The sequence below is a fragment of the Rhinopithecus roxellana genome, chromosome 15 (genome assembly GCF_007565055.1).
Source record: "Rhinopithecus roxellana isolate Shanxi Qingling chromosome 15, ASM756505v1, whole genome shotgun sequence".
Classification (NCBI taxonomy): Eukaryota; Metazoa; Chordata; class Mammalia; order Primates; family Cercopithecidae; genus Rhinopithecus; species Rhinopithecus roxellana.
Genome location: NC_044563.1, coordinates 97,670,706 through 97,695,741, shown reverse-complemented (window position 1 = coordinate 97,695,741; position 25,036 = coordinate 97,670,706). Strand labels below are relative to the sequence as shown.

Genomic DNA, 25,036 nt, shown 5'->3' with positions numbered 1-25,036 from the left:
CATGATAAATAAAATATCAAAATTTAAAAATAAAGACAAGATCATTAACAGTCTCCCACTGAGTCGCCCACTGAGCCAGAGTAGAGACTGAGACTAAAGGAAACATTAATACTATTGATCCTTTGAAATTTTGTTCATCACAGTATTTTTGCAGCAATTTTTATTTTACAGAAATATTACATTAAAATATTATTTCTCTTGATTACTGCATTTTTGGTGCCCCCTGAAACCTTGTACCCCAGGTAAGCACCTCAATCACCTCCCCCTAGTCTTGAATATTAAATGAAGTAATGCACATAGGCACAAGGCCTGGCACGCAGTGGACCCTCAGCAAGTGTCCTTCTGCTCCACCTTCTTCCTTTGGCATCTTGCCTGCAGGCGTCAGGGCTCAGGACATGGGAGTACCCAGGTGTCCGTGAAAAAATGACAACCCCCACATTAGCATAGGTCACTGTGCCAAGTGCTGTACATACAATGCCTTGTTTAAACCTCACAGCACCCTCCAAGGCAGACGCAGCTATCTTCACCCCTCTATTACAGGTGAAGAGACTCCCAGGCCAACTCGGTGGAGCTGGGTCTGAACTCAATCAGTCTGACCCCAGAGAGCAAGGTTGTGTAATGGCCATCACACCCCAAGGCGAGGTGCTTGCACCAGGAAAATCCTTTGGTGTGTGGGAATAAATAAAAAATAATCAATGAAGAATTTAGCCTTCTTTATGTTTTCTTTCACCTTTTAAATATTAATTTTTAAATATGTCTATGTATTTTACATGAAGAGTATATCTATGGATGCATATCTATGTACGCATATGTATGTGCACAAAATGATTTTACTTGATAGGGGTGTGCAATGAAAAGCATTTGCAGACCACCATTGCTCTGAATAAACTGATCATCTGTGCTGCCTCTGATGGGACCTGTGAACCTCAGCTGACAAAGGACTTCTATATTCATCACCCCATTTGGTTCTCAGAGTCAACCTGGGGGCAGGCCTATTCCTGTTTCTCAGCTGAGAAAATTGAGCCCCAGAGAGGTTGGGTGGCTTGTTCAAAGTCACACAGCTTACAAGTGGTATCCCTGGGTCTAGGCTCCTGACTCTTCTAACAAAGTGGCTATGAGCACAGGTTTGCATTAGACTCTCTAGGGATGAACCCTGGCTCCACCACTAACCTTGAGCAGGTTACTTGATCTCTCTCTCTAAGCTGTTTCTTCAACTAAAAGAGGAAATATATAGCCCTGTTTCAAAGGGTAGTTGTAAGAATTCAATGAATAACACGCCCAAAGCAGTTGGTGCTTGGTACATTCTAAGTACTCAGCAAATGCTAGACAGACTGCCAGTACCCCTAGTGTATGCCCACAGGGGACACTCTGTCCCTCGGGTGATTGTCTGGGACACTCACGGCAGAGGCGGGGGGTTCGCCAGTCAACAGCCACCCCGTGCTGGCAACACTGGTGGGCATAAGCAGAGACGCTGGCACAGAAGCACTCACAGTCACCACCCTGGCTGCAGCCACATGTGTCCGTCAGGCAGTTTGAGTAAAACCAAGTGACATCAACCTGGAGAAGGTCAGAAGTCAGAGGTCAAAGGACAGATCCCAAATGTCAGATCCGCAGCTTTTCAGCTGATGGCTACCAGCACCCACATGAAGGGACCACAGGACAGGGTGAGCTGTCCTGTCTCATGAGATGTGAAGGGAGAAGTACAAGGGAACGAGAACTCCATGGTCCAGGCAGATGCCCACTTTTGAGAACTAAGCTCTCTTCTCTCCTGAGTCTGGCCTGTTTGATCCAGGAGCCGAGAGTGGCTGAACAGGGGTAGAGCCTGAACTGCCTAGCCAGGGCCAGAGACAGCGAAGGCCAATCTGACGGCAGCCTTCAAGGCCTGCAGGGTGCCATGCAATGCTGAGCCCCAGCCTCCTCTGCATGCACTGAAGCAGAATGGGCAATAGGTAGTGCCTCAGCATGAGGGCTTTGGGTCCACTATTTAGAAGAACTTCGTGATAAGGAGGAAGGGCCAGATCAAGATGAGCTTGAAAAGGGCACAAGTTCTGTTTGCCTGGTTGTCTGTGCCTGGTCATCTGGGGAAATATGACGGACTCATCTGAGCCGACTGGAGGCAGGGGACCGGCAGAGGCAGATCGTCCCTGGAGATTTGAGCTGTCTCCTCTGAGACATGAGGGAGTCTGAGAGCTGAAGGGATCCCAGGAAAGTGGAGGAGGTGCTCGGGAGGGGCCGAGGCTGGGGTCCACTCACCACAGGGTGGCAGATCTCAAACACCTCACTGAGCAGGATGCTGCACTCCTTCTTGGCAAATGGTTCTCGCAGAGGATTCAGGACACATGTATCCCGAGGATCGAGGGTGTCTGGGCACTGAGGGGCAAAGGCAGGGCTGTTGACCTCCCTATTTGCCAAATGTCTATTGCCTGACATGACACAGATTTTAGGGTGGCCGCCATGATCCTTGCCTCCTGATACTCATACTCTTGTAAAATCCCCTTCCCTTGAGTGTAGAAGGGACCTATGCCTTGCCTCAAACCAACAGAATATGGCTCAGGTGATGGGATGGACATGGCCATGTGTATGTAATCACACGATTCCCAACATGAGATCCCAGAGCCCATCTTGCTGGAGTCTCTCCGTTGCTGGCTGTGAGGAAGCAAGCAGCCATGCTGGGGGACTCCACATGGATGGAAGTGTCAGTGGTCTCTTGGAGCGGAGGGTGGTCTCTGGCCAAAAGCTGGCCCCAAAATAATGGAAGCTCTCAGTCCTACAGTTGCAAGGAGCTGAATATAATCAACAACCATGTGAGCAGGTGAGGATGCAGTTCCTTCCCCAGTGGAGCCTCCAGATGAGAGCCCAGCCCTGGCTGACACCTTGATTGCAGCTTTGTGAGACACTAAGGAGGGAAACAAGTCAGGCCATGTCCTGACTTCCTGGCCCACAGAAACTGAAATAATACATGAGTGTTGTTTAATGCCACTAGGTCTCATAAAATTGTTACATAGCAGTAGATAACTAATACAGATGTTTCCGATGTCTGCTGAATCTCTTTCCTTAGATTACATTTTCACTAGAGAACCCATTATATGCCGAATAGGATTAGCAAGAGAGAAATATGATGTGTATGGGGGTGTGGGGACAACAAGGGTTAGTCACCCACTGAGCTTCTCTAAAATGGGGGTGTGTTAGGGTGCACTTTACAGAGGCTGTGGGAACAGCCTTGTCCCACCTCAGGATTTCAGAGTCTGTGAGAACAGCCCTGTCCCACCTGGAACAGTTGAGCTCCAGGATATGCCCCAGTCTACATAGGCTCATCTCTGTGTACTTCCCAGCAGGGCATTAAGATCACTAAGTCCAGGAGAGGCAAATGCGTAACACTCATAACACCACTCTCCACTGCTGCTCTCATGGCAGACATAAATAATCGATCACGGTCCTCCTTCCAGCTGAGCTTGACACAGATCTTGGATGTTTCTCAATATAGCTCCCAAGCAGCCTCTTTTGACCAATCAGAGTTGTCACATGAAGTGAAATCTATTCATCGGCCCTCTCTTGGCCCTGTCCCCTCTCTTTGCAGAGGATTGCAGAGATGGGACATACTCAAGGTCACCCAGAAAGTCAATAGATGACCCAACAAGAACCCAGGTCTCCTGCTCTCAACTCAGAGCTGTTTCCCCCACAGCTCACAGATTGGCAGCCTCAGTTAGACATCTCTCAGACTGTCCCTTGGGGCAGACCCCCTCATTTCTATCTATGCTAGTGTTGCCCTTCCTCTCAGAGATCTTATCTCTGATATATTCATCTATTTAAGCATGGCCCAAGCTTTAAGTGCCAGCACCAGTCTCATCTCCTTCAGGAAGCCTTCCCTGATTGCCTCAACCCTCCTCAGTCTCTCTTGGTCTCTTCTCTGTGTCAGACCTAGTTCCAGGCACCAGGGGGCATCATGATGAGTGACCATCTCTCCTGGGACAGACTTTATCACCTGCCCAACCCTCCACCACCCTGCCAGGGCTTGGTCCAGGGTAGGGTGGGCAGCTGGATTTGTGAGACAAGATGATGCATGATCTTTGGGCCATAGTACAGAGTCTAGGGCTAGGGATGCAGTCAGAGGCTGAGAGAACATTGCAGGAGAAACCTCACACCAGCGTCCCTCTTCCCTGACCTGGGGCCAGGTTCAGTGCTGGTAGTGCCCATCTGAGTGAGGGGCATAAGCCAGCCTGGAGGAGAGGCTTTACCTCAACTGCAACCCAACTGCTGCCAAACTCCTGGGGGTTAGTTAGCTCTAGGTTCTCCGGGGTCCTCATCTCATTGATGGTTTTTAAGTCAAAGTTCCCACAGAGGCCTGCCAGCTGGCCCTGAAAAGAGAGAGGACACCATGGTCAGTTGCAGCCATGCCAGGGGTGAGCCACAGGCAGAGGGATCACCAGGAGCCCAGGAGTCTATCATGGACCTAGAAGTCACTGCTGAGGTCACAGTTTGAAGAGGGATGGAGCAATGTCAGAGGAGAAGGGGCCTAGAGCAGGGTGGAGGAGAGAACAGAGGTATGCTCTTCTTGGCTCCTCAGAGAGGGTACAGCTCACCCAAGGACAACCAGGGCTTGGCTCAGCCCCAAGCAGGAGCAGAGGGTCACTGTTCATATAAGTACCTGCCACTGAGGCCCAGCCTGGATGTGCACTGTGGTTCTCTGGTCCCACAAGAGGGTGATGTGTTCCCGTGGGAAATGCACCAGTGTGAAAAATCCCACTCGCCATGTGTGGACCTCCTGCTTGTCATCCAGGAAGCTCTCTGGACTCTAGAGGGACAGAGATGGTCACTCCTGAGCCCAAGTACCTCCCAGTGCCCAGGTTGGCTATGCCTGCAGCCAGAACCTCACCAATACCTCTGCCTCCCTCATACCCTGACATTGGCCTCTGTGTTCCTGACCCTGGCCAAGAGGAATTCAGTCTGGGCTCCTAACTCAGTGGCTCTCCAAGAGAAACTGCTGTGGTAAGGAAGCCAGTCCTCAGCCCTCTTCTGCCCCAACCCCTGGTAACCTGTAAATTGTCTACACAACCTTCACAGGCACTGGGCCTTACAGGATTTCCGGAGTCATCATCAAAGACAATGAGTGAGCTCCCAACGTTGATGGAAATAAATTTCCTGCAGATCATGCCGGAGCTGTAGCAGTTCACATTCTCTACAATCACAGAGAAGCTGACATCTGACATGCTCTGAGGAGAGAATAAGCGAGTCCAATAAAACGAGGGAGAAAAGAGATCCTGCCGAGAGGTATAGAGGTGGAGGAACATGCACTCCGGAGTGGCTTTCGATCTACTTCTACTTTGTGTTTGCTGAGCTGTGTGACTTTGGGTAACTTCTGTTCTCTGAAGCTGTTCTGGTTTTGGATGCCTAGTGCAGTGTTTAACATGTAGTGACTCCCCAAAATATCTGATGAATTAATGTATTAACAAATATACAATAGAGATGATTGTGTTGATAGGGTATGGGGAAGAGGCACTGTCTCACATACATCCTTGATGCTAGTGTAAGCTTTTTGAAGGGGAATTTGCTGGCATCGAATATTTTAAATGAACATAGCTTTTTATACAGCAATTCTGCTGCCAAGAACCTGGGGATACATCCACACAGGTATTCACTGCAGCATTTAAATATTGGAGACAACCTAAATGTCCATCGATGGGGAAAAAATAAAACAAACTAGAGGGCGGTATTCTGTAGAATTCTACACAGCTGTTCAAAAGAAAAAAGTGTGTACAGACTATATGAAATCAAGTCCAAGGTATCCTATTAAGTGAAAAAAGCACATTGTAGAATCCTATTCATATAAACTAAACAAACTGTGTGTGTGTGTGTGTGTGTGTGTGTGTGTGTGCGTGTCCATGTCTCACAGAAAAATGGTCTCACAGAAAAATGGGCAGGATTCATCCCCAACTGGAGTGGTTATTCAACAGGAGACAGGAACAGAAGAAATGGGAAGGGGAATATTTGTTTTTAATATACACTGCATTAACCTTTAGAACTTTTTAAATAAAATGAGGTCAATAATCTTTATCTCGTGGGGATTTACTGCAGTTATGTGAAAGACCCCAGTACAGTACCTGCCCTGTAGATAGGATTCCTTCCATAAAAGGTTTGGTATTGTTATTATTATATGTTATTTTTATTATTGATGTTACTGTTATAAGATGAGATAGGCTATTAGCAAAACCAAGGTCCCCTGGGTGTGTCTGTGACACTCCTCCACCACAGCAGTGCCCCTTCCTCCTGGGGTAGGGATCCTGCCTTCACTGTGCCCCCCACATCACCAGTTTTCTTCCTCCAGGTGAGCTGAAAATTGTAACCTGTGACTCCTTTAAGCACACCAACTCTCCAGTCAGATTTCTTGGTCAAACTTGACCCCAGCTCTACCACTGACTGATGGGGGACCTTGGGCAAGTTACCTGACTTCCCTTAGCCTGAATTGTTCATCTATAACATGGGATCCATAAACTTTACCTTGCAGAGCTGCTGTGATATTTAAGTGAAATAATCCACAAAATATGGCTCAATAGACCCCTAGGTATATAATAAAAGCTCAAAAAGCATTGGCTCTTGAAAAAAGCACTGGGACCCACTAGAGCAAGATTATAACAGTGAGCAGACAGGCAGTGTGGTACCTCCGGACTGGTGAGCTCCATCCAACCCTGAGCTTGCATCTCAGCACTTCTTCCAGTCTCTAGACAGCCCCAACTCAGGGCTTAGATTCCCAACCACCCAATTCTGCATCGGACTGGAGTCCGGAGCACCAGGGTGCCCTGACGGGTCTGCATGGAGCCAGCTGGGCAGAAACATCTGGGAACTCACCTTGACCAGGTGCACTTTGCATGCCCCCACGAAGTCAAATGGGAGCCCATCAAATGTGCGGTAATGCCGGTCGCCATAGGCAGTGCAGGTGGAGGCACAAGGGTGGAGGGTGCACTGGAATGAGCCCCGCTGGCACACACTGAAACACACAGGCCCAGACCAGCTCATACAGCACACCCACCCCATACCTGAATACTCATGCAGAGCCATGGCCTAGCGAATGCACGCGCACTGTCTCCCTTGGCAAAGGGGTCAACAAACACCAACCTCTAACAGGAGTCTCAAGGGCAGGATTGTGATTTCATGCAGGAGACACCAGGGCTCAGAGAGGTTATGAGACACAGCCAATGAGTAATGGACCTGATATTTAACCCAGATCTATTTAACTCCAAAGTCCATACTCCCTTTACCACTCCGTTCATTCACTTACCAATTCATTCAACAAATATTAGGTGCCTACCATATCCCAGGCATTTTTCCAAAATTTTGTGATACATCAGTGAATAAAATAGCAAAAAAAGAAAACCATCTGCCTCTGGGAATGTTTATTCTAGAGGAAGAAGAGATACACTAAATAAAAAGTAATCAGGCAGTGCGAGTATGTACTATAGTGCATTAGAAGGCAATGAGTGTTATGGGAGAACAGGATACAGGTCACTGGGAATGTGGGTGGAGTGGGTTACAATTTTAAATAGGGTGGTTGGGGCACATGTGAGTAGAGATGTAAAGGAGGCAACAGAGTTAGTTTCATGGGCATCTGGAAGAAGGTTGTTCCAAACAAAGGGTACAGTCTCTCCAAAGGCTCTGGGGAACACTTGGGAGACAACATGGCTAAAATGGAGAGTGTAAGGGCAAGAGAGTAGAAGAGGAATTCAGAGGGGCAATGGAGGGTCAGGTGACATGGGTCCAATAAGGCCACTATAGGAAGGTTAGCTCCTGCTAGGAATGGGAGCGGGGGATGGGCATTGGAAGACTTGATCATGGGAATGACACTATGTCATTTATGTTCCACTCTGGCTACCGCACTGAGCCTAAGCTCAAGGGGGTCAAGGGGAAGCAGAAAGACCAGTTGAGTAGCTACTGCAGCACATCAGGGAAGAGATGATGGCAGCCTGGAGCAGGGTAACAGCAGTGGAGAGACTGAGAAGTTGTCAGATTCTGGGTGTATTGTGAAGGTAAAACCAAAGGGATTTGCAGACAGATTGGATATAGGTAGTGAGAGACAAGACACGAGGTTGACTCCAGGTTTTTTTGGCCTGAGCAACTGGAAGAACGAAGTCTTCATCAACTCAGATAGGGGAGGCTGAGGGAGAAGCAGGTTTGAAGGGGAAGATCAGATGTGCTGTTCTGGACATGTTGAGTTTGAGACCTCCATTAGACATACATATGGTGATGTCAAGTAGGCAGTTGGATGTGTGAGCCTAGAGTTGAGAAGCATGGATTGGACTACAGGTAGAAATCTGGTAGTCCTCTGCCTATGGATGGGCAGTTAATAATATGGAAGTTACTGGTGACCTTAGTAGGAATAGTCTTGATGGAATGATGGAGAAAATACCTGACCGAAAGGGCTTAAAGGGGAATGGGAGAACAGGAAGTTGAAACAGCAAGTATAGAAAAAGTGTTCAGGGAGTTTTGCAATAAAAGGCGAGCAGAGAAATGGAGCAGTTTCTAGGAGGTTGGAATTTTTTCAAACAATATATTTTTATGCAATAGGGATGAGCCAGTAGAGAATGCAAATTGTTTCTATGGGAGAAAAGAGGGAGAGATGCTGCAGTGATGCCCTTGGGTGGGCAAATGAAGAACTAGGACCCAGAGGACAAGTGAAGACATTGGCTTTAGATAGGAACACGGACACTTAGTTCATCTGTTGTACAGGCAAAATACTTGGGTATAGAGCCTGGAAAGTTCTCTTCTCATGGCTTTAATTTTCTCGGGGAAATAGGAAGCAGGATCACCAGCTGAGAATGAGAGGGAAGGAGGTGTCGGGGCTTTGAGGAGAGAAGAGAAAGAGTGGAATAGTTATCTAGTGGGATGAAAGAGCAAAGGAGACCCGGGAAATACAGTCCAAGAGCCCATCAGCTTTAAGGGCCTTTTCCACCCTTCTGAGCCCATGAATTTAAAATGAGAGCTGGCAGTCGGGTTTTGTGCATCCCTCCAGTCACATTCAGCTGCATGGATGCAGGTACAAAGGAAGTAAAGGTGTGGATGTCACCAGGGTTGTGGTTTTGCCAAACAAGTAGGGCAAAGCATGAGGAGGAAGAGAAGTGGGGCTGCATTCAAGGAAGCGATATGGTTCTGGATCACAGGTTGAGGTAAAAGGGAAGAGGAGACATCGAGGGGGTGAGAGGCAACAGAGAGGTGGTAGGGACCATGGATGAGAAATCCCTGTGGGGTTGCAGGATTGAGGGAGTCAGAGAGGGAGTGGAGTAGAAAGACAGAAGGTGAGGTGAGACTCACTGGGATATGGGCTGGGTGAGTTGTTGGGAATGGCAACATCTACAAGATGACCCCTCACGCCACTAGGATGGAGAAAGATCTTTGGAAGAGAGGATGAAGAATCTGAGATGTAGGGAGATACTAGAAGCACCTCTAAATGGATACCAAAATCTCCAAGAATTAAGGAAGGAGTAGAGTTGGCAAGAGTCACAGAGCTCAGTGCCAAAATATTTGGAAGTAAAGGGGCATGACCCCGGGCTCTGTGTCTGACAGCAACAATGAGGGGTAGGCTTTCTCCAATCACGTGCCATAGACACACTCAGTCATGCACTGAGTCCACGCGGCTTCCTAAGCATGTGTATCCATCCTGTCATTCACCCACCTACATGACCTACGACTCAGCCATAAACGCATAAACGCTGGAAATACTCCCACTGTGGCTGACTATGCTGCAGACCATGGCGACATGGAACGCAGAGCTGGGAAGAGATGGGCAGCCGGGCTCCCTCCTGGTGAAGAGATCACAGCAAATGCTCAAGTCACACCAGTGCAACACATCTCCAGCACCCACCTTCCCATGGGAGAGCAGCTGGAATTTGGGCCACAGTGGCAGGTCCTTCGAGAGCAAATGTCGAGGTTTGTCCGTGTATTAGGAGGTAGAATTTTTACAACTGAGTTAAAAAGTAAAAACTTGCCCGTCTATCTCCTAGTTTTCCATGGAAGAGAGGACACCCATCCTATGGCAAGTCAGCCTCTCCCTATGAAGGCAGATGCCTCTTCGAGTCAGGGTTCCCAATTCTAAATAATCCCAGCTCTTCGGCCTTGGCTCCAGACTCCTCACCACCTCTGCCTTGGATCTGATTTATGAGCACAATGCACTCACAGGAGAGGATTCAGTGTAACTCAGCTATCCCCTGCCTGAGGGTGAGGGTGCTGCTACAGTGTCTGGAGTCTAGTGAAGTGATGGAAGCAAATCCATCTCAGGGCCTGAGCACCCCTGGGCAAATCCAGGCCAGCCATCCCCAGTCTCTCACCTCATGTGCCTGGCATACCTGGTGTGCTCTGGCTCACCACAGTCACAAAATCCCAAGAAAAAAAAAAATGAGCACACAGCCTGTGCAGAGGTCTGTGTCTTAACATTATACCCAGGGACTTCTGGGGTCAGACAGCCAGGGCTCTGACCCTACAAGTGCACTCTGATGTATCTGAGGAAACCAGTCTTGGAGCAGATGGGCTTGACCGTGACCCTGCTTCTAACACAGAAAGAAACACTATGGCCTTCCTCTAGGCCAGAGGAACAGGGTGGCTTCAGTCCCAGCATGGGACAGGGACTGGGGGCCATGCTCCAGCTACCCAGATGGGTCTCTGAGATAGAACCTCTCTGAGCTTCTCTGCTGGGCCCTGGAGTTCCAGGGCCAGGGGCTTCCTGCTCACCTCAGGCCACCCCTAGCTGGTTCTCGAAATTGGAACAGTGACTGGTTTTACTCTCCAGCATCAGGGCACATTTATAATTTCTCATCCCCTCCTGCAGCATTCTCTCTATCAGAAAGCTGAGTCTACCTACTGCCTACCCACCATTGTGTGTCCCAGAACAGGCCCTGCAGAACCAGCCCCGAGTCTGTTTCCATAGAATCCAATCCAGGTGCACACACTCCCACATACGCATACTTACATTACTAAGCAAATACCTTCACACATACTTTCATACACAAGAATGTATCTATTCACAAGCAAACACAATGCACACTTACATAGATATTTACACTTATGTGTGAATACAAATACGTATAGCCATTTTACACATATAGCCACACACTTTTCACATACATGTGCACACATTTTTCAATGGATCCATATGCACAAAAGTATATGTAAACACACCTGTCTACATATACAAATTTCTAATTGTATATATTCACTGACATATTGAGTTTGTGAATGCCTGTCTTTTTATATACATCCATGTACATGCATGTTCACATATGCACATATGCATTTTGGATTTGCACTCACACTTATATGTTCATATAAATATGCGAACAAATTGTCATGGTTACAAATATGCATGTATACACATTCACATACATGACTGAGCAAACATATTCATGTAAAAACAAAAATATTCCTTTGTATGCATATACTCCTATGTGTACACAAACCCCTATACCACACACAACACACAAACACACAACATTAATACAAACATAATGAAAGGGAAATGCTAGACTATACTCTTGATCATGCACCCATATCCATGCCCCCTCCCAGCAAAAAAGCAAAGCCTGCTTGAGACCCTCACTTACCAGGTATGGCAAGGAGACATCACCTGGTCCCCAGGGAAATACTCCTTCCCCTTCCAAGTGCAGGGGCACTCCTCTGGCAGGAAACATGCATCTCCATGTCTGAGCAGACTGTAGGGACACAGTAAGCAGGCGGTCAGGAGAGCTCCCCTCCCATAGCTGCCATCTGTGGAGGACCCTGCCTCAACCTGGATGCTCAGAGGTGGCTTCCAGCATTTACCTTAGAAGAGACTGACTGTGTATTCACTGCCCATCCTGCCGCTGCCCAGTGAGGTTCAGAGGGACCTCAGTAATTGGAAAAACCAGTAACGGACTAGGTCCAGCCTGAAAGTCTCTGTCATCCATCAAGAAGCGAGGCTTATCTCTACCAGCCATAGCCCTAGTGGCCAAGTGGATGCCAGCTGATCCTTAGGCACTAGTTGTATACTAATGAACAGGCCATGGATATGGGTGCTGACCCTCCTACCCAGATTGTTCATGGAGCTCTCAGACCACAGGCCCCAAAGCTGCAGCACTGCCATCTTCTAGTCTGGTTTCCATGAAATCTGACCACTCCCAGGCCGGAGCCAAGGATGCCTCAGGGCATTTATTAAAACTCTCAGGCCGCAGCATCATGGTAGATCCAGGCATCAACAGGATACAGCCTGGGGCAGGGCTAAGAACACAAACTTTGACAATAAATAATTTTTCATTCAAATCCAGGATCTACCTGAAACAAGTTACTTAACCTTCCTATTTTATTTTTCAAAAGAATACAAACACATGGGTTAAAGAGGTAAAAAGAAAGGGTGCTAAATAAGGCATTATACTGAAAGGAGTCCCTTGTTAGTTGCTCCTGTATCCAGATTTTCTGTCTGGAGGCACTTTCTGGACTACAGTACAGGATGATGGAATCCAAGCACAGCACGATGTCTCACTGAGAAGAGCAGACAGAAAATGGGGTTCAGGGCTTCTGAAGTGGCCAGAACGTCCAGGTCAGGATATACAATGGAAGGGGTTAAAATCAAAGTTCTAAATTAGGAATGCAAGAGCAAGTTGAATCCAAAGTAAGTAGTAAAAGAAATGAAGATAACAGCAGAAATTAGTGAAATAGAAAACAGAACAATAGAGACAAATCAATGAAACCAGATGCTGGTTCTTTGAAAAGACTAATAAAATTGACAAACTCCTGTCTAAACTGAATGATAAAAAGAGGGACAGGAATACTCAAATTACCAATATCTGGAACAAAGAGGAGACAATGCTACAGACTCTACAGATAGTAGAGGGAAAATAAGAAAATATTATGTACAATGTTAAGTGAATAAATTTGACAACTTAGATGGGATGAACAAATTCCTTAAAAGACGCAAACTATAAATATTCAGCCAAGAAGGAACAGGTAAACTGAATTAGTCCAATACCTTGAAAGAAATTCAATTTGAAGTTAAAACTTTTCCAAGACTGGTAAATTCCACCAGGCATTTAAGGAAGAAATAAATACAAGTTTTAAACAAACTCTTCCAAAAATTGAAAAGGAAAGCATACTTCCCAACTCATTTTATAAGACCAGCATTAATCTGATACCAAAATCAGACAAAAACATTGCAAGTATGGAAAACCACAGACCATAGAATATTAAATAATACATCAGTCACAACTGGGGTTTATCCCAGGAATGTAAGACTGGTTTAAGATTTTAAAAATCAACCAATGTAATTTGCCACATTTATAAAATAAAGGGAAAATACCATATGATACTCCAATAAATAAAATCAATTGACAGGCTTGGTGAGGTGGCTCATGCTTATAATCCCAACACTTTGGGAGGCCAAGGTGGGAGAATCATTTGAGGCCAGGAGTTCAAGACCATCTTGGCCAACATGGTGAACCCCCTTCTCTACTAAAAATACAAAAATTAGCCAGACGTGATGGCCCATGCCTGTAATCCCAGCTACTCTGGACGTTTAGGCATAAAAGTCACTTGGACCTGGAGGTTGTAGTGAGCCAAGACTGCAGCACTGTGCTCCAGCCTGGGTGACAGAGTGAGACTCTGTCTCAGAAAAAAATAAAAAATAAATTTAAAAAATCAATTGACAATTCAGTACCCATTTATTATTTTTTAAAAATTTGCAGCATAATAGAAATAAAAAGAAACTTCCCCTATCTGATAAAGATCATTTGCAAAAAAAAAAAAAACTACAGCAAATGTTAGAATTAACGGTAGAAGACTGCTTTACCCAAAACAAGACAAAGGCAATGATTTTTACTTCCATCACTTCTATTCAAAAGTGTACTGTAAGTCCAATACAGCACAATAAGGCAAGAAACATATGAGATGTAAAAATTTAAAACAAAGAAGTAAAACTATGTTTATTCACAGATGACACGATCACTTACTGAAATCCTAAAGAATCTGCCCATAAAAAGCCACTAGAACTCATAAATGAATTTAGCAATATTGCAGAATACAAGGTCAATATGTGAAAATCGACCGTATTTCTATATTGTGGCAATTAAAAATGGAAAATTAATAAAATAATACCATTTATAACATCAACAAAAACAGCAAATACCTATGAAAACTTCAATGAGAAATGTGTAAACCTTTACATGAAAACTATGAGATATTGCTGAAAGAAATTAATGAAGACCAATAAACAAGAAAATAATACCATATCTGTGGTTTGGAGTACTTACTGGTGCTAAGATACCAATTCTCCCCAAATTGATCTATAAATTCAACACAGTTTCATTCAAAATCTCAGGCGCTTTTTTTTTTTTTTTGGTAGAAATTGATAAGGTGATCCTAAATTTACTTGGAAATGCAAAGACCTAAACAACTTTTCGAAAGAAAAGTAAAAAGTTGAAGAACTCTCACTTCCTGATTTCAAGGCTTACTATAAAACTTCATAAATCAAGAGAATGGATATTGGCACAAAGACAGACAAATAGATCAATGGAACAGAAAAGAGTTCTGAAATAGACCCACGTGTATACAGTCAATTAATTTTTCACAAAAATGCCAAAGCAATTACATGGGGAGATGAAAGTCTTTTTTAAAAAATGGGACTGGCCGGGCGCGGTGGCTCACGCCTGTAATCCCAGCTCTCAGGGAGGCAGAGGCGGGAGGATAGCTTGAGCCCAGGAGTTCGAGACCTGCCTGGGTAATACAGCGAGACCCCGTTCTCCACAAAAAGGAAAAAAAAAAAAAGACAAAAAAAAAAAAAAAAAAATGGGGCTACAACCACTGGATGTCCATCAAAAAATAAAATAAAATAGACCTTGACTCCATTTTGCAACATGTGTAAAATATAATAATTTTAAATAGGTCATAGGCTTAAATGTAAAAGCTAAAATTGTAAAGCTGGCCAGTTGCAGTGGTTCCCACCTGTAATCTTAGCATTTTGGGAAGATTTCTTGAGGTCAGGAGTTTGAGACCAGCCTGGGTAACACAGCAAAACCCCCATCTCTACAAAAAATTTTAAAAATTAGCCAGGTATAGTGGTGCACACCTGTAGTCCTAGCTACCCAGGAGGCTGGGGCAGGAGAATCACTTGAGCTAAGGAGTTCAAGGCTGCTGTGAGCCGTGATGGCATCACTGCACTCCTGCCTGAGCAGCAGAGCAAGACCTTGTCAGTAAAAATAATAATAATAAATTAATGATTTAATCCATTACATTTAACTGTAAAGCTCCTAGAAGAAAACAAAGGAGAATATCTTTGCAACCTTGAGGACTAACTATAAAGAAAAAAATGATAAATTAGACATCATCAGAAATGAAGGAGATTTTTAAAAGAAAAAAATTAGACATTATCAAAATTAAAAACTTCTCATCAGAAGTTTTTAGATACTTCAAGGCACGTTAAGTAAATAAATAGGCAAACCCACACTGGGAAAAAATATTTGCAATACATATGCCTGACAAAGGACTTGTATCTAAAATACATTAAAAAGTTTTACAACTCAATCAAATGAAAAAGACCAAATTTAAAAATGGGCAAAAGACCAGAACAGACACTTCACAAAGAAAGATACACAAATGGCCAATAAGCATATGAAAAAGTACTCATAGTCATTTTAGGGAAATACAAATCAAAGCCATAATGAGATAGGACCATGTACTTGCTGAAATAACAAAAATGGAGAAGACTGAAAACACCAAGCGTTAGTGAGGATGTGGAACAGCCAGATTCTCAAACACTGGAAGAGGATGTGGAACAGCCAGATTCTCAAACACTGGAAGAGGATGTGGAACAGCCAGATTCTCAAACACTGGAAGAGGATGTGGAACAGCCAGATTCTCAAACACTGGAAGAGGATGTGGAACAGCCAGATTCTCAAACACTGGAAGAGGATGTGGAACAGCCAGATTCTCAAACACTGGAAGAGGATGTGGAACAGCCAGATTCTCATACTCTGGAAGAGGATGTGGAACAGCCAGATTCTCAAACACTGGAAGAGGATGTGGAACAGTCAGATTCTCAAACACTGGAAGAGGATGTGGAACAGCCAGATTCTCATACTCTGGAAGAGGATGTGGAACAGCCAGATTCTCAAACACTGGAAGAGGATGTGGAACAGCCAGATTCTCAAACACTGGAAGAGGATGTGGAACAGCCAGATTCTCAAACACTGGAAGAGGATGTGGAACAGTCAGATTCTCAAACACTGGAAGAGGATGTGGAACAGTCAGATTCTCATACTCTGGAAGAGGATGTGGAACAGCCAGATTCTCACACACTGGAAGAGGATGTGGAACAGCCAGATTCTCACACACTGGAAGAGGATGTGGAACAGTCAGATTCTCAAACACTGGAAGAGGATGTGGAACAGTCAGATTCTCATACTCTGGAAGAGGATGTGGAACAGCCAGATTCTCAAACACTGGAAGAGGATGTGGAACAGCCAGATTCTCACACACTGGAAGAGGATGTGGAACAGTCAGATTCTCAAACACTGGAAGAGGATGTGGAACAGTCAGATTCTCATACTCTGGAAGAGGATGTGGAACAGCCAGATTCTCAAACACTGGAAGAGGATGTGGAACAGTCAGATTCTCATACTCTGGAAGAGGATGTGGAACAGCCAGATTCTCAAACACTGGAAGAGGATGTGGAACAGCCAGATTCTCACACACTGGAAGTGTAAAATTGTCCAATCACTTTGAAAAACAGCTTGACAGTTTCTTATATAAATATGAATCTATCCTAGGACCCAGCATTTCCACCCTGAAATGTTCATCCAAAGGAAATAAATAGCAGTCTTAGTCAAGATAGTCCCAAACTGAAAACAATCCAAATGTCCATCAATGCTTGAGCAGATAAATAATTGTTTTCTTTTTTGAATCTTGAAAACTTTATTGCTGAGCTAAGGAATCCAGATCCAAAAAAGTTTGTGAGTGTGTATGTGTGTGTGTTTGTATATATATGGATCTTTTTACATAAAGTTCTAGAACAGAAATAACTACTCTATGTGACAAAAAGTCAGCCAGTGTTTGCCTAGCACTCACAGGGGTAGGATTGACTACAAAGGAGTATGAGGGAAACTTTGTTGGTGATAGATATTTTATATATCTTAATTGTGATGATATACACATCGATGTCAAAATTCATCAAACCATACACTAAAAATAGGTGCATTTTATTATATATAAAACCTTTGCAGACAAATAATTGTATATCCATATAACGGAATACTACTGGTATAGAAAAAGGAACACAGTACTGATAGATGCAACAATGTAGATCAACCTCAAGAGTTAAGGAAAAGAAGCCAGGCCCAAATGGGTATATAGTGTATGATTCCATTTACATGAAGTTCTAGAGCAGGCAGAACCTGTCTCTGCTGATGTGAAGCAGAGCAATGCTGGTGGGGGCGGAACTGGCTGGAAGGGACTGACAAAAGTCTTGTATCTAGAATAGATAAACATTATATATTCTACATTAGGGAATATATAGGGCACCAACATTAGGGAATTTTCTGAGTGACAGAAATGTTCTATATCTTCACAGGAGTGTGGGTTATAAGCAGGTATCAATTTGTCAAAGCTTAACACACGGTATACTTAGGATCCGTGTAATTTACTGTATATAAATTATGCATCACTTCCTAAAAAAAAAAAAAAAAAAAGGTGAGGCACCAAAAGCTGACTGGAAGCTCCTTATTTAAGGAGGACCCACCATTTTGTTGAGAAACCCCCAAAATGTCAGTTTCTGTTGTGTCATTCTATTGGCCCAGCCAATTTTCAAGAGAAGAAATCTCTTTCATCTCTGGGCTGGGAGGCAAAAGTCTCCATTTGCTGGGATTCCACTTGCTTTTCACTGAATCTCCCTGTTTCCACGATGCATCTCACCCCTCCTGGTGCCTCCAAGACCAAAGTTTCTGATTTGGTTTCTCCTGATACTCTCCTTTCTCCTGCTGGATGGGGCCGGGGTAGTGGTGTGACCCCAGTGGAAGCGGTAGGGGATCTGGAGGCTGAACTCCTCCTTGCACAGACTTGCAACCCAACCTCCTGTCTCCCTCCCCCCACGCTCCCTTCTATTTATTCCTCTTGGATGAACACTTCAGGGTGAACTGCTGGGTGCTCTGGTAGATTCATGTTTATATAAGAAACTGCCAAACTATTTTCCAAAATGCACGTACAATTTGTTTCTCCTTGGCCTTCCCCTCTGGAAGGCCAGTTTCTACACATCCACCCACGTTCCTTCTTCAAAAACTACTGACCTCTCCACTCTTCTCTCTTTGTCCCTTGGGATTTATACCTTTTAACCCCATTATCATTCCACTGTGGTTGTGGGAGGAAGCAGGAAAGAAAAAAAGCACGTGCGTAATTCACTACGTTTTACCTGAAGCCACTGTAACCTTTCTAAGCCTCTTTTTTTTTAAGCTTAAAACAGGAATAATGACAGCTTCCTCCGAAGGTCATTATGAGAATCTTACAGGCCTGGGCACACTGCCTATCACCTAATAGAAACACAATACATATTGGTCTCTTGCCCCTCTCTCCCCCATAACTGCATCAGATACCAGTGAAGGGCTGGCTCACTGCCTTCCTCCTTCAGCCCCAAGCCCTGTCTCCAGCCACTTCCTGAGGGGTCTTCCCTCAGGAAGTGAACCTGGGTTTCCTCTCCAGTGGTCTCCAACCCACTGCAGCGCCCAGCGTGCCAGATACCCCACTCAGTGCTTCCGCTGAGTGAGCTCATTGATTCCTCACAGCGGCCTGTTGCTCACCACCCATTACTCCCTCCTTGCCCTTAGCAGACCTGTCTGCATCTCTGAGCACCTGCTGTGTGCCCATAATGGGGAAGAGCATGCAAGGACTCAAGGCTTTGGCCTTGGTCCTCAAGGAGCCTTCAATTTGCAAAGTACCCTCTCTTTACCTTGTAGGGGACCTTCTCACTCCAGGTACCCCTCAGGGAGGTTATTTGCAAATGCATGAGATCCAGATGAGAAGAAACAATGCTATCTGCTCACATAGTGTTTACTCTGTGCCATTTTACAAATGAAGGAACTGAGATTCAGGGTAATTAATTAACTCAGTCAGGAAGTGGTAGAGCCGGGTTCAAGCCTGACTCCAGAGTCTGTGCTCATTGTGCCTCACTGCCTAGTGGCCCCAGGGCCCTTGGCTCAGACCCCAGATGCAAAGAAATATAGAGGTGCACAGACAGCCACAGACCGTTCTTTGGAGATTCTTAGATACATTATGGAGAAGGGCATGGCGGCCGGACAGTCGGAACTCTCATACACAGAGGTGATCATGGTTACCAAGGGTCCTGGGTAGGGGTTGTTAAGGATGGTTGGGCATCTTTGGGAGCCCTATCCCAGCAAGAGGATGTTCCAGGATGGTAGGAAATGCCTGCCCTTCCCTTACAAATTGAGACTGTACCAATTTCACTTTGACAAGCCCCTGAGGCATGTGTGTAAGCTCCTTAGAGAGCCTTTGATACAGCACACAATGGGTCATCGGCCAAACTGAGCCCAGAGCCTGGTCTCCCAGTCTCCATTCCGGCTCCCCTTCCACTGTGCCTCTCTGGCCTTGCCACCACTCTTGGCAGTGAGTGACCCTCGGTTCCTGACCCCAGACACCCTGGCTTTTCCTGATGTCAGGCTGAGAGGCAGGCTGTGCACACAGGATGGTGTCACAAGGGGGCTTCAGTGACAAAGATACTCCTCACATGCCACTCTGGGGCCCAACTGGCAGCAGGCGGTCAGGCCTAGGGTTGCTTGCAGGTTCTCTTTCAGGCACTCTTGCCTGAAAGGGGCAGGCTCACAACTCACATTATGATCTCTGTGTAGGGGACCAGATCCTAGACCTCATGTGCTCTGGGCCAGCAACTGGGCTTGGAGTAAGGAGATTTGGGTTTGAGTCCTGGTTATTTAAGCACCACTTCCCTAAACCCTTCCCCTGGCCTCAGTTTCTTCATCTGCAAAATGGGAATCATGGTCCTCCCACCTCTTTATCATGGATGCTCTGAGACTGAAGGAGTAACATCAAAGTGTCTTAGAAGCAGTAAAACTCTAACTGACTGTCCCCTTCCCTTCCTAACCTAGAAGCCCTGACCTCCATCTCATTTTCCTTGGCTGCCAGGCCTGGGCCACGGCTCCCAGGCCACTAATCTCTGCATAGGCTAAAGGGCACAGTCTGGTGTTGCCGAGGCACGGGATGAGGTGCCAGCTGTCTTCTCAGCCCAGACCTGGGAATGAAAACGGGCAGAGCTGGGTGCAGGCCCTGGGCCACCTCAGTGTACACAGCCCACTCAAGGCATGCCCACAGAGCCTGACTCATGCAGCTCTCACAGCTTTAATGGCAGGGTTTTGGGGACCTGGGAATGAGACCGTTTTCTCTGGGTGGGGTCTTCTTTTTTGAGTATTTTAGGGGCACCACCCTCCTCTTGAGGTCTCTGGTCAGAACTGTGCAGAGGAAGAGGTTAAGAGCTGAACTTGGGTTTCCTCTCCAGGGGTCTCCAACCCACTGCAGCACCCAGCATGCCAGATACCCCACTCAGTGCTTCCACTGAATGAGCTCATTGATTCCTCACAGCAGCCTGTTACGGTGGCAGGTGTGATGATGGTTCCATTTCACAGATGAGCGGCCAGGGCTCTCTCCTCCAGGTCACACTCCAGGCTGGATCCCCAGCCCCTCCTCTTTCCCAGACTCCTCTCTGGCCATTATGGCTGTGGCTGGCCAGCCCGGGCCAGTGCCTTCCTACAAGACCATGTGAGGTTTTCCCTGCCCCTACTCCACCCTGTGGCCCTTGGTTCTGCCAGTCTTCAGAGTCACAGGCCCACAACACCATGGGTACCTACCCATGGGGACAGGCACAGCCGGAGAGGCAGGGGCCACGGGCTGACATGCTCAGGTTCAGCAGCTGCTGCTCACACGTCCTCTCCCTGCTCAGCTCCAGGTCTGTGTGCAGGTCGCTGCAGTTCACGAAGACCTGGCCTGCTGGGCAGGCAGCAGCTGGAAGAGAAGAAGATGGGAGCGGAGGCCCTGGGGCCTCAGTATGGGCTCCTGGGCTACAGGGACAGCAGCAGGAGGATGAAGGGAAAGATGGGCTCAGAAGCCTCCTCCCGCCCTGGCCACTCCTGGGCATTGCCTGGTTTCCCAGATACGCCTCACAGAGGGAGGGATGGATCTGTGCTGTCGGTCACACAACAGGACCATGGCCACCAGGACCCATCGCTGCACGTCCCCCATACCAGGTTGCTCCAGGCGCTTCCCCTGCATCATTATATTGAATCCTGCAACAACTCTAGGAAGTAGTATCGTCCCCCATTTTTCCAAATAAAGAAGTGAAGCCACTTCTCCTCCTCCCCAAAGTCATCATAAAGTAAGAAGTGCCCCAGAGGGACAAGGAGAGGGGCTAGAAAGAGGATGACCAGTGTGGCAGGGGGGCCAGAGGACTCTGAATGACAAAGAGAGTCACAGTCCTTTTACCACTATTTCTGTGACATGAACGCACCCTCTCTCCCTGAGCCATCGGTAAGGTCTGCCCTGCACATTCATACTGTGTGAGTGATCTTTTTTATAAAAATTAATAAAACGGAGCTGAGTTCCATGCCCAGACTGGGATGAACCAGAGAGAAATGCATAAGCACAGGAGGTGAGATAAAAGTCCCAAAGAGCCAGAAATCCAAAGCCAGAAGCGACCAAAGGAAAAGCGCTTCCAGGATTATACACAAAACACGGGGAGGATGTAGGAATCTAGATTATATGCCAAAGAGGAAATGAAGGCCCAGAGAAGTAAAGTGGGTTGCCCAGGGCTGTACAGTGATTGAGTGCCGGGGAAGATGTGGACCCAGGCTGGATGATCCCGGAGGCCCTGCTCCTAACCACCTACTGTATGATTATTCTCTGATCCCTTCCTCTATCCCAGGAAGCCCTCTCTGAATGCTCCAGCCCCCAGGCCCTACCCCACCTCCTAGCCTCTCAAAGGTTGACCCCCTCACTGTTCCACCCCATCCCTATCTCTGTTGCCTAGGAGGGTCTCAAAAGCCCAGGCTGTCCTGCCCACCTCTGTGACCCCACACCCAGCACTGTCCTGGGCAGAGTCCACCTCCGTAGATACATGACAGCTCAGACAGAGAAAATCAGGACCCAAAGGAAGTCAAGAAACTGCCCAGATACCCAACGTGGTTGCCCCAGGTGGTTGCCCTGAAGGAAGACAAAGTCTCAGCCTCTCCTCTGCAAGCAGCAGGGACAGCCACTAGGGTTGGGCTGAGGCTGGGACAGGGTTTCATGTGCCACGCTCCAAACTGGAGACTTTGCCAAGAGGGCAAGGAATACGGAAGGCCCAGTGTAGGGCGAAACCTGGAGTGGGCTCGCGACAGCCTGATCAGTGCGCCACTCCCCACTCTCTTTTACCATGTGGAGCCCCCAGAGGGGCCTCACCCCTCCAGCCACCCTTACCTGGGGCTCTGCTATCACAGCTCATGACTCCATCTTTGCAGTGGCTGCAGAGAGAGAGAGAGAGGCCCTGGGGTTAGCTGACTGGGTCACTGCAGGATCCTGACACCCCATGCCACTGCACTCGGGTCACTGCAGAGTTCAGACAGACATCCTCACTCACTTCCCCCGCCTTGCACAGAGCAGTGCTGGGTGTCCCTTCACGGACTCAGCTGCACTGTCTTCAGTCAGCAGCCTCCCTTTAAAGAGAGGACAAGAAGACTGCTACCTACGGAGCTCACCAATGGCCCAGGGATGGGATGTCACTGTCTCCAGGGGAATAGTCCACTCCCTGGAAGTGGCAGGAGCACTGGTTCCTATAAAAAAAATGGGAGTGAAGCAAGGTGAGCAGGCTCAGGAGCTGGGGCAGGGACTGCCAAAGACAGAGACCCCACCTTCAGCCAACCAGGGGCATAAGGACACAGGGAAAAGTAATGGTATCTACAGTGACATGTGACACATCTCCAGTGAGCGGAAAAGCCAGTCTGGCACCAGGGATAGAGGTCACGGATGGGTCCCAGATTCAGAGCCATGCACCAAGCTTTGACAAGGACAGTCACTAGTCTCCAGACACTCCTGCAGTCAGCCTCATTTGGACTGAGGAAGGGAGGGGCAGTAAGAACAGGAGCACAGCTCCTGAGCCCAAGCCATGTCAGGAACAGGGCAGATATTCAGCTGGTGCTGCCTCCTGGCGCAGGTGTCCTGGTCACTCACGCCCAGCATCTATTCCAGTTGCTCAGTGCTGCACTGGTTGTTAAGTACATTGACCTCTGGCCAAGGACACCCAGTCAGGCCCTCCGCATACATTATCTCATTGATTCTTTACAGGGATTCTATGAGGTAGGGATTCTTATGCTGTCTTGCTTCTTTTGTGCAGGTCATCTAAGGGCAAAGTCTGTTTCCCCCTCACACAGCTCCCACAGAACCTGCTGATTATAGGCATGTGCAGGTCTTGGAGCAGGGCAGTGAGTCACGGATGGGACGCCGGAACTCCTCCAACTCCAGTGCTGCTCAACAACCACCTCCCTCTCCCTATGCAAGCCACACAGACCCCCTTTGTTGGCAACACTCAACATCAAGGGGTGAGAGCCGCCAGGGACACGTCTGGATCTCAAGGGAGGATTCTATAGTTTGGAAAGTCCTATGAGTGATTCCTATTTACTCTAAAGGGGCCTCTCTCCAGCCCTGCCACCATTTGAAGACCACCAATTGAATATGTATCATTTTACAGATGGAGAAACAGAGGCCTGGAGGGGACCAAGGACCTTGCCAGTCGCCCCAGGATGATATGGGGTTGCTGCCTCCCACTATCCTCCTCTTGCTCTGCCCTCCAGCCACACTGAGAACAATCTGGGCCTTGGGCCACCCCTCTTCCTGGAGCCCCTTTCCTCACTCTCTCAGGTCTCTGCTCAGACCTCACCTCAGCAGAAAGGCTTTGCTTCCAGGCCCACCTCAATTAACACACCAGGAACGGGACTCCCTGCTCTTACTCTGCCTTACTTGGCTCAACAGCTCTTGTTGCCACCTGTCCATTAAGTGTCTGTTCATTTATGTGTCTGTCTTGTAACCCTAGAATGCGAGCTCCATGAGGGCTGAACTCTGCTTTGCTCATTGCTGAATTCCCAAGTCCTAGAAATGTCTGGAACATACCAGAAAGTAAATAGATTCTGTGGAAGGAGAGGGGAATGAGGAGAGAGAAGCCCCTTGGGTTCTGTGGGGTTGTTGTGTCTTGTGACGAAGCTGCTGGAATGGCCCAAATGCCAAGGCTGAGGAGAGATCTGGGAGGGAGGCCCCAAGAAGGCAGCCCACCCACCTTACCCACCAAGGTCTGGTCTGCAACCATGAGGAGAAGCAGGGACACGAGAGGCCCAGCCAAGTTCCCCAGTCTCAGATGCCCTGGAGTCCCCCGGCCTCACCTGCCCACCCAACTCAGAGGTCAAGCTGACCCACTCACCGGGGGACACAGAGGTCAGCCTGGGTGTCCAGATAGGTGTCCGGTGGGCAAGCACAGCCCTCCACACACTCGTCCCTGCTCAGGTCATCACCACCATCAACCCCACAGGCCTCAGGGCTGGCCAGGTCCTGGCAGGTTTGTCCACACAGGGCCACGCAGGGGCTATACTCCTTGGTGGCCTCACAGGACAGTGCTGCAGTGGGCGGGGGGACATGCTTTGTCTCCCTCATCCCCACAGTTGTGTGGAGTGGGGCTGTCATTCTGATGAGGAGAATGGAGATCCAGAGAAGTTAAGACATTTGTCTGAGGTCACACAGCAGGTCAAGGTCAGAGGCGGGCTCTGAACCCAGATCTGACTCCAGAGTCCCACTGCCTACCAGTACGCTGGAATGGCAAAGCAGCGGGTGGACCCTTCTACGAAGTTCAGCCTAGACGACCACTGGCAGGTCCTTTCCTCCAAAAGGCATTCCTCTGAGGTAGTGATATTGGGGAAGGGGTGGAGATTACCACCCACTAAGGCCCTGCACCCACCCCGTAACTCACGCATAGACACACGCATGAGCCCAGGTGTGTGGA

The 25,036-nt window shown here is 47.4% G+C and overlaps 1 protein-coding gene across 17 annotated transcripts in view; it reads right to left on the bottom strand.

Annotated features, from left to right (window-relative positions):
- Nucleotides 1-25,036, bottom strand: part of OTOG (otogelin) — a 102,955-nt gene that overhangs the window by 49,475 nt on the left and 28,444 nt on the right. For 16 of the 17 annotated variants that reach the window (XR_004053575.1, XM_030917779.1, XM_030917777.1 and 13 more), the window contains 11 exons: nucleotides 24,461-24,653; nucleotides 22,749-22,823; nucleotides 22,471-22,514; nucleotides 20,868-21,021; nucleotides 11,583-11,690; nucleotides 6,844-6,982; nucleotides 5,076-5,210; nucleotides 4,646-4,792; nucleotides 4,236-4,355; nucleotides 2,254-2,370; nucleotides 1,401-1,557 (listed from right to left, as the gene is read on the bottom strand). Coding sequence is in view for 16 of the 17 variants with exons in the window: in XM_030917779.1 (XP_030773639.1) it covers nucleotides 1,401-1,557; nucleotides 2,254-2,370; nucleotides 4,236-4,355; nucleotides 4,646-4,792; nucleotides 5,076-5,210; nucleotides 6,844-6,982; nucleotides 11,583-11,690; nucleotides 20,868-21,021; nucleotides 22,471-22,514; nucleotides 22,749-22,823; nucleotides 24,461-24,653 (1,389 nt within the window). In the remaining variant the exon portion in view is untranslated. The remainder of the gene's footprint in view (nucleotides 1-1,400; nucleotides 1,558-2,253; nucleotides 2,371-4,235; nucleotides 4,356-4,645; nucleotides 4,793-5,075; nucleotides 5,211-6,843; nucleotides 6,983-11,582; nucleotides 11,691-20,867; nucleotides 21,022-22,470; nucleotides 22,515-22,748; nucleotides 22,824-24,460; nucleotides 24,654-25,036) is intronic. The other variant, XM_030917780.1, reaches the window with a different exon arrangement.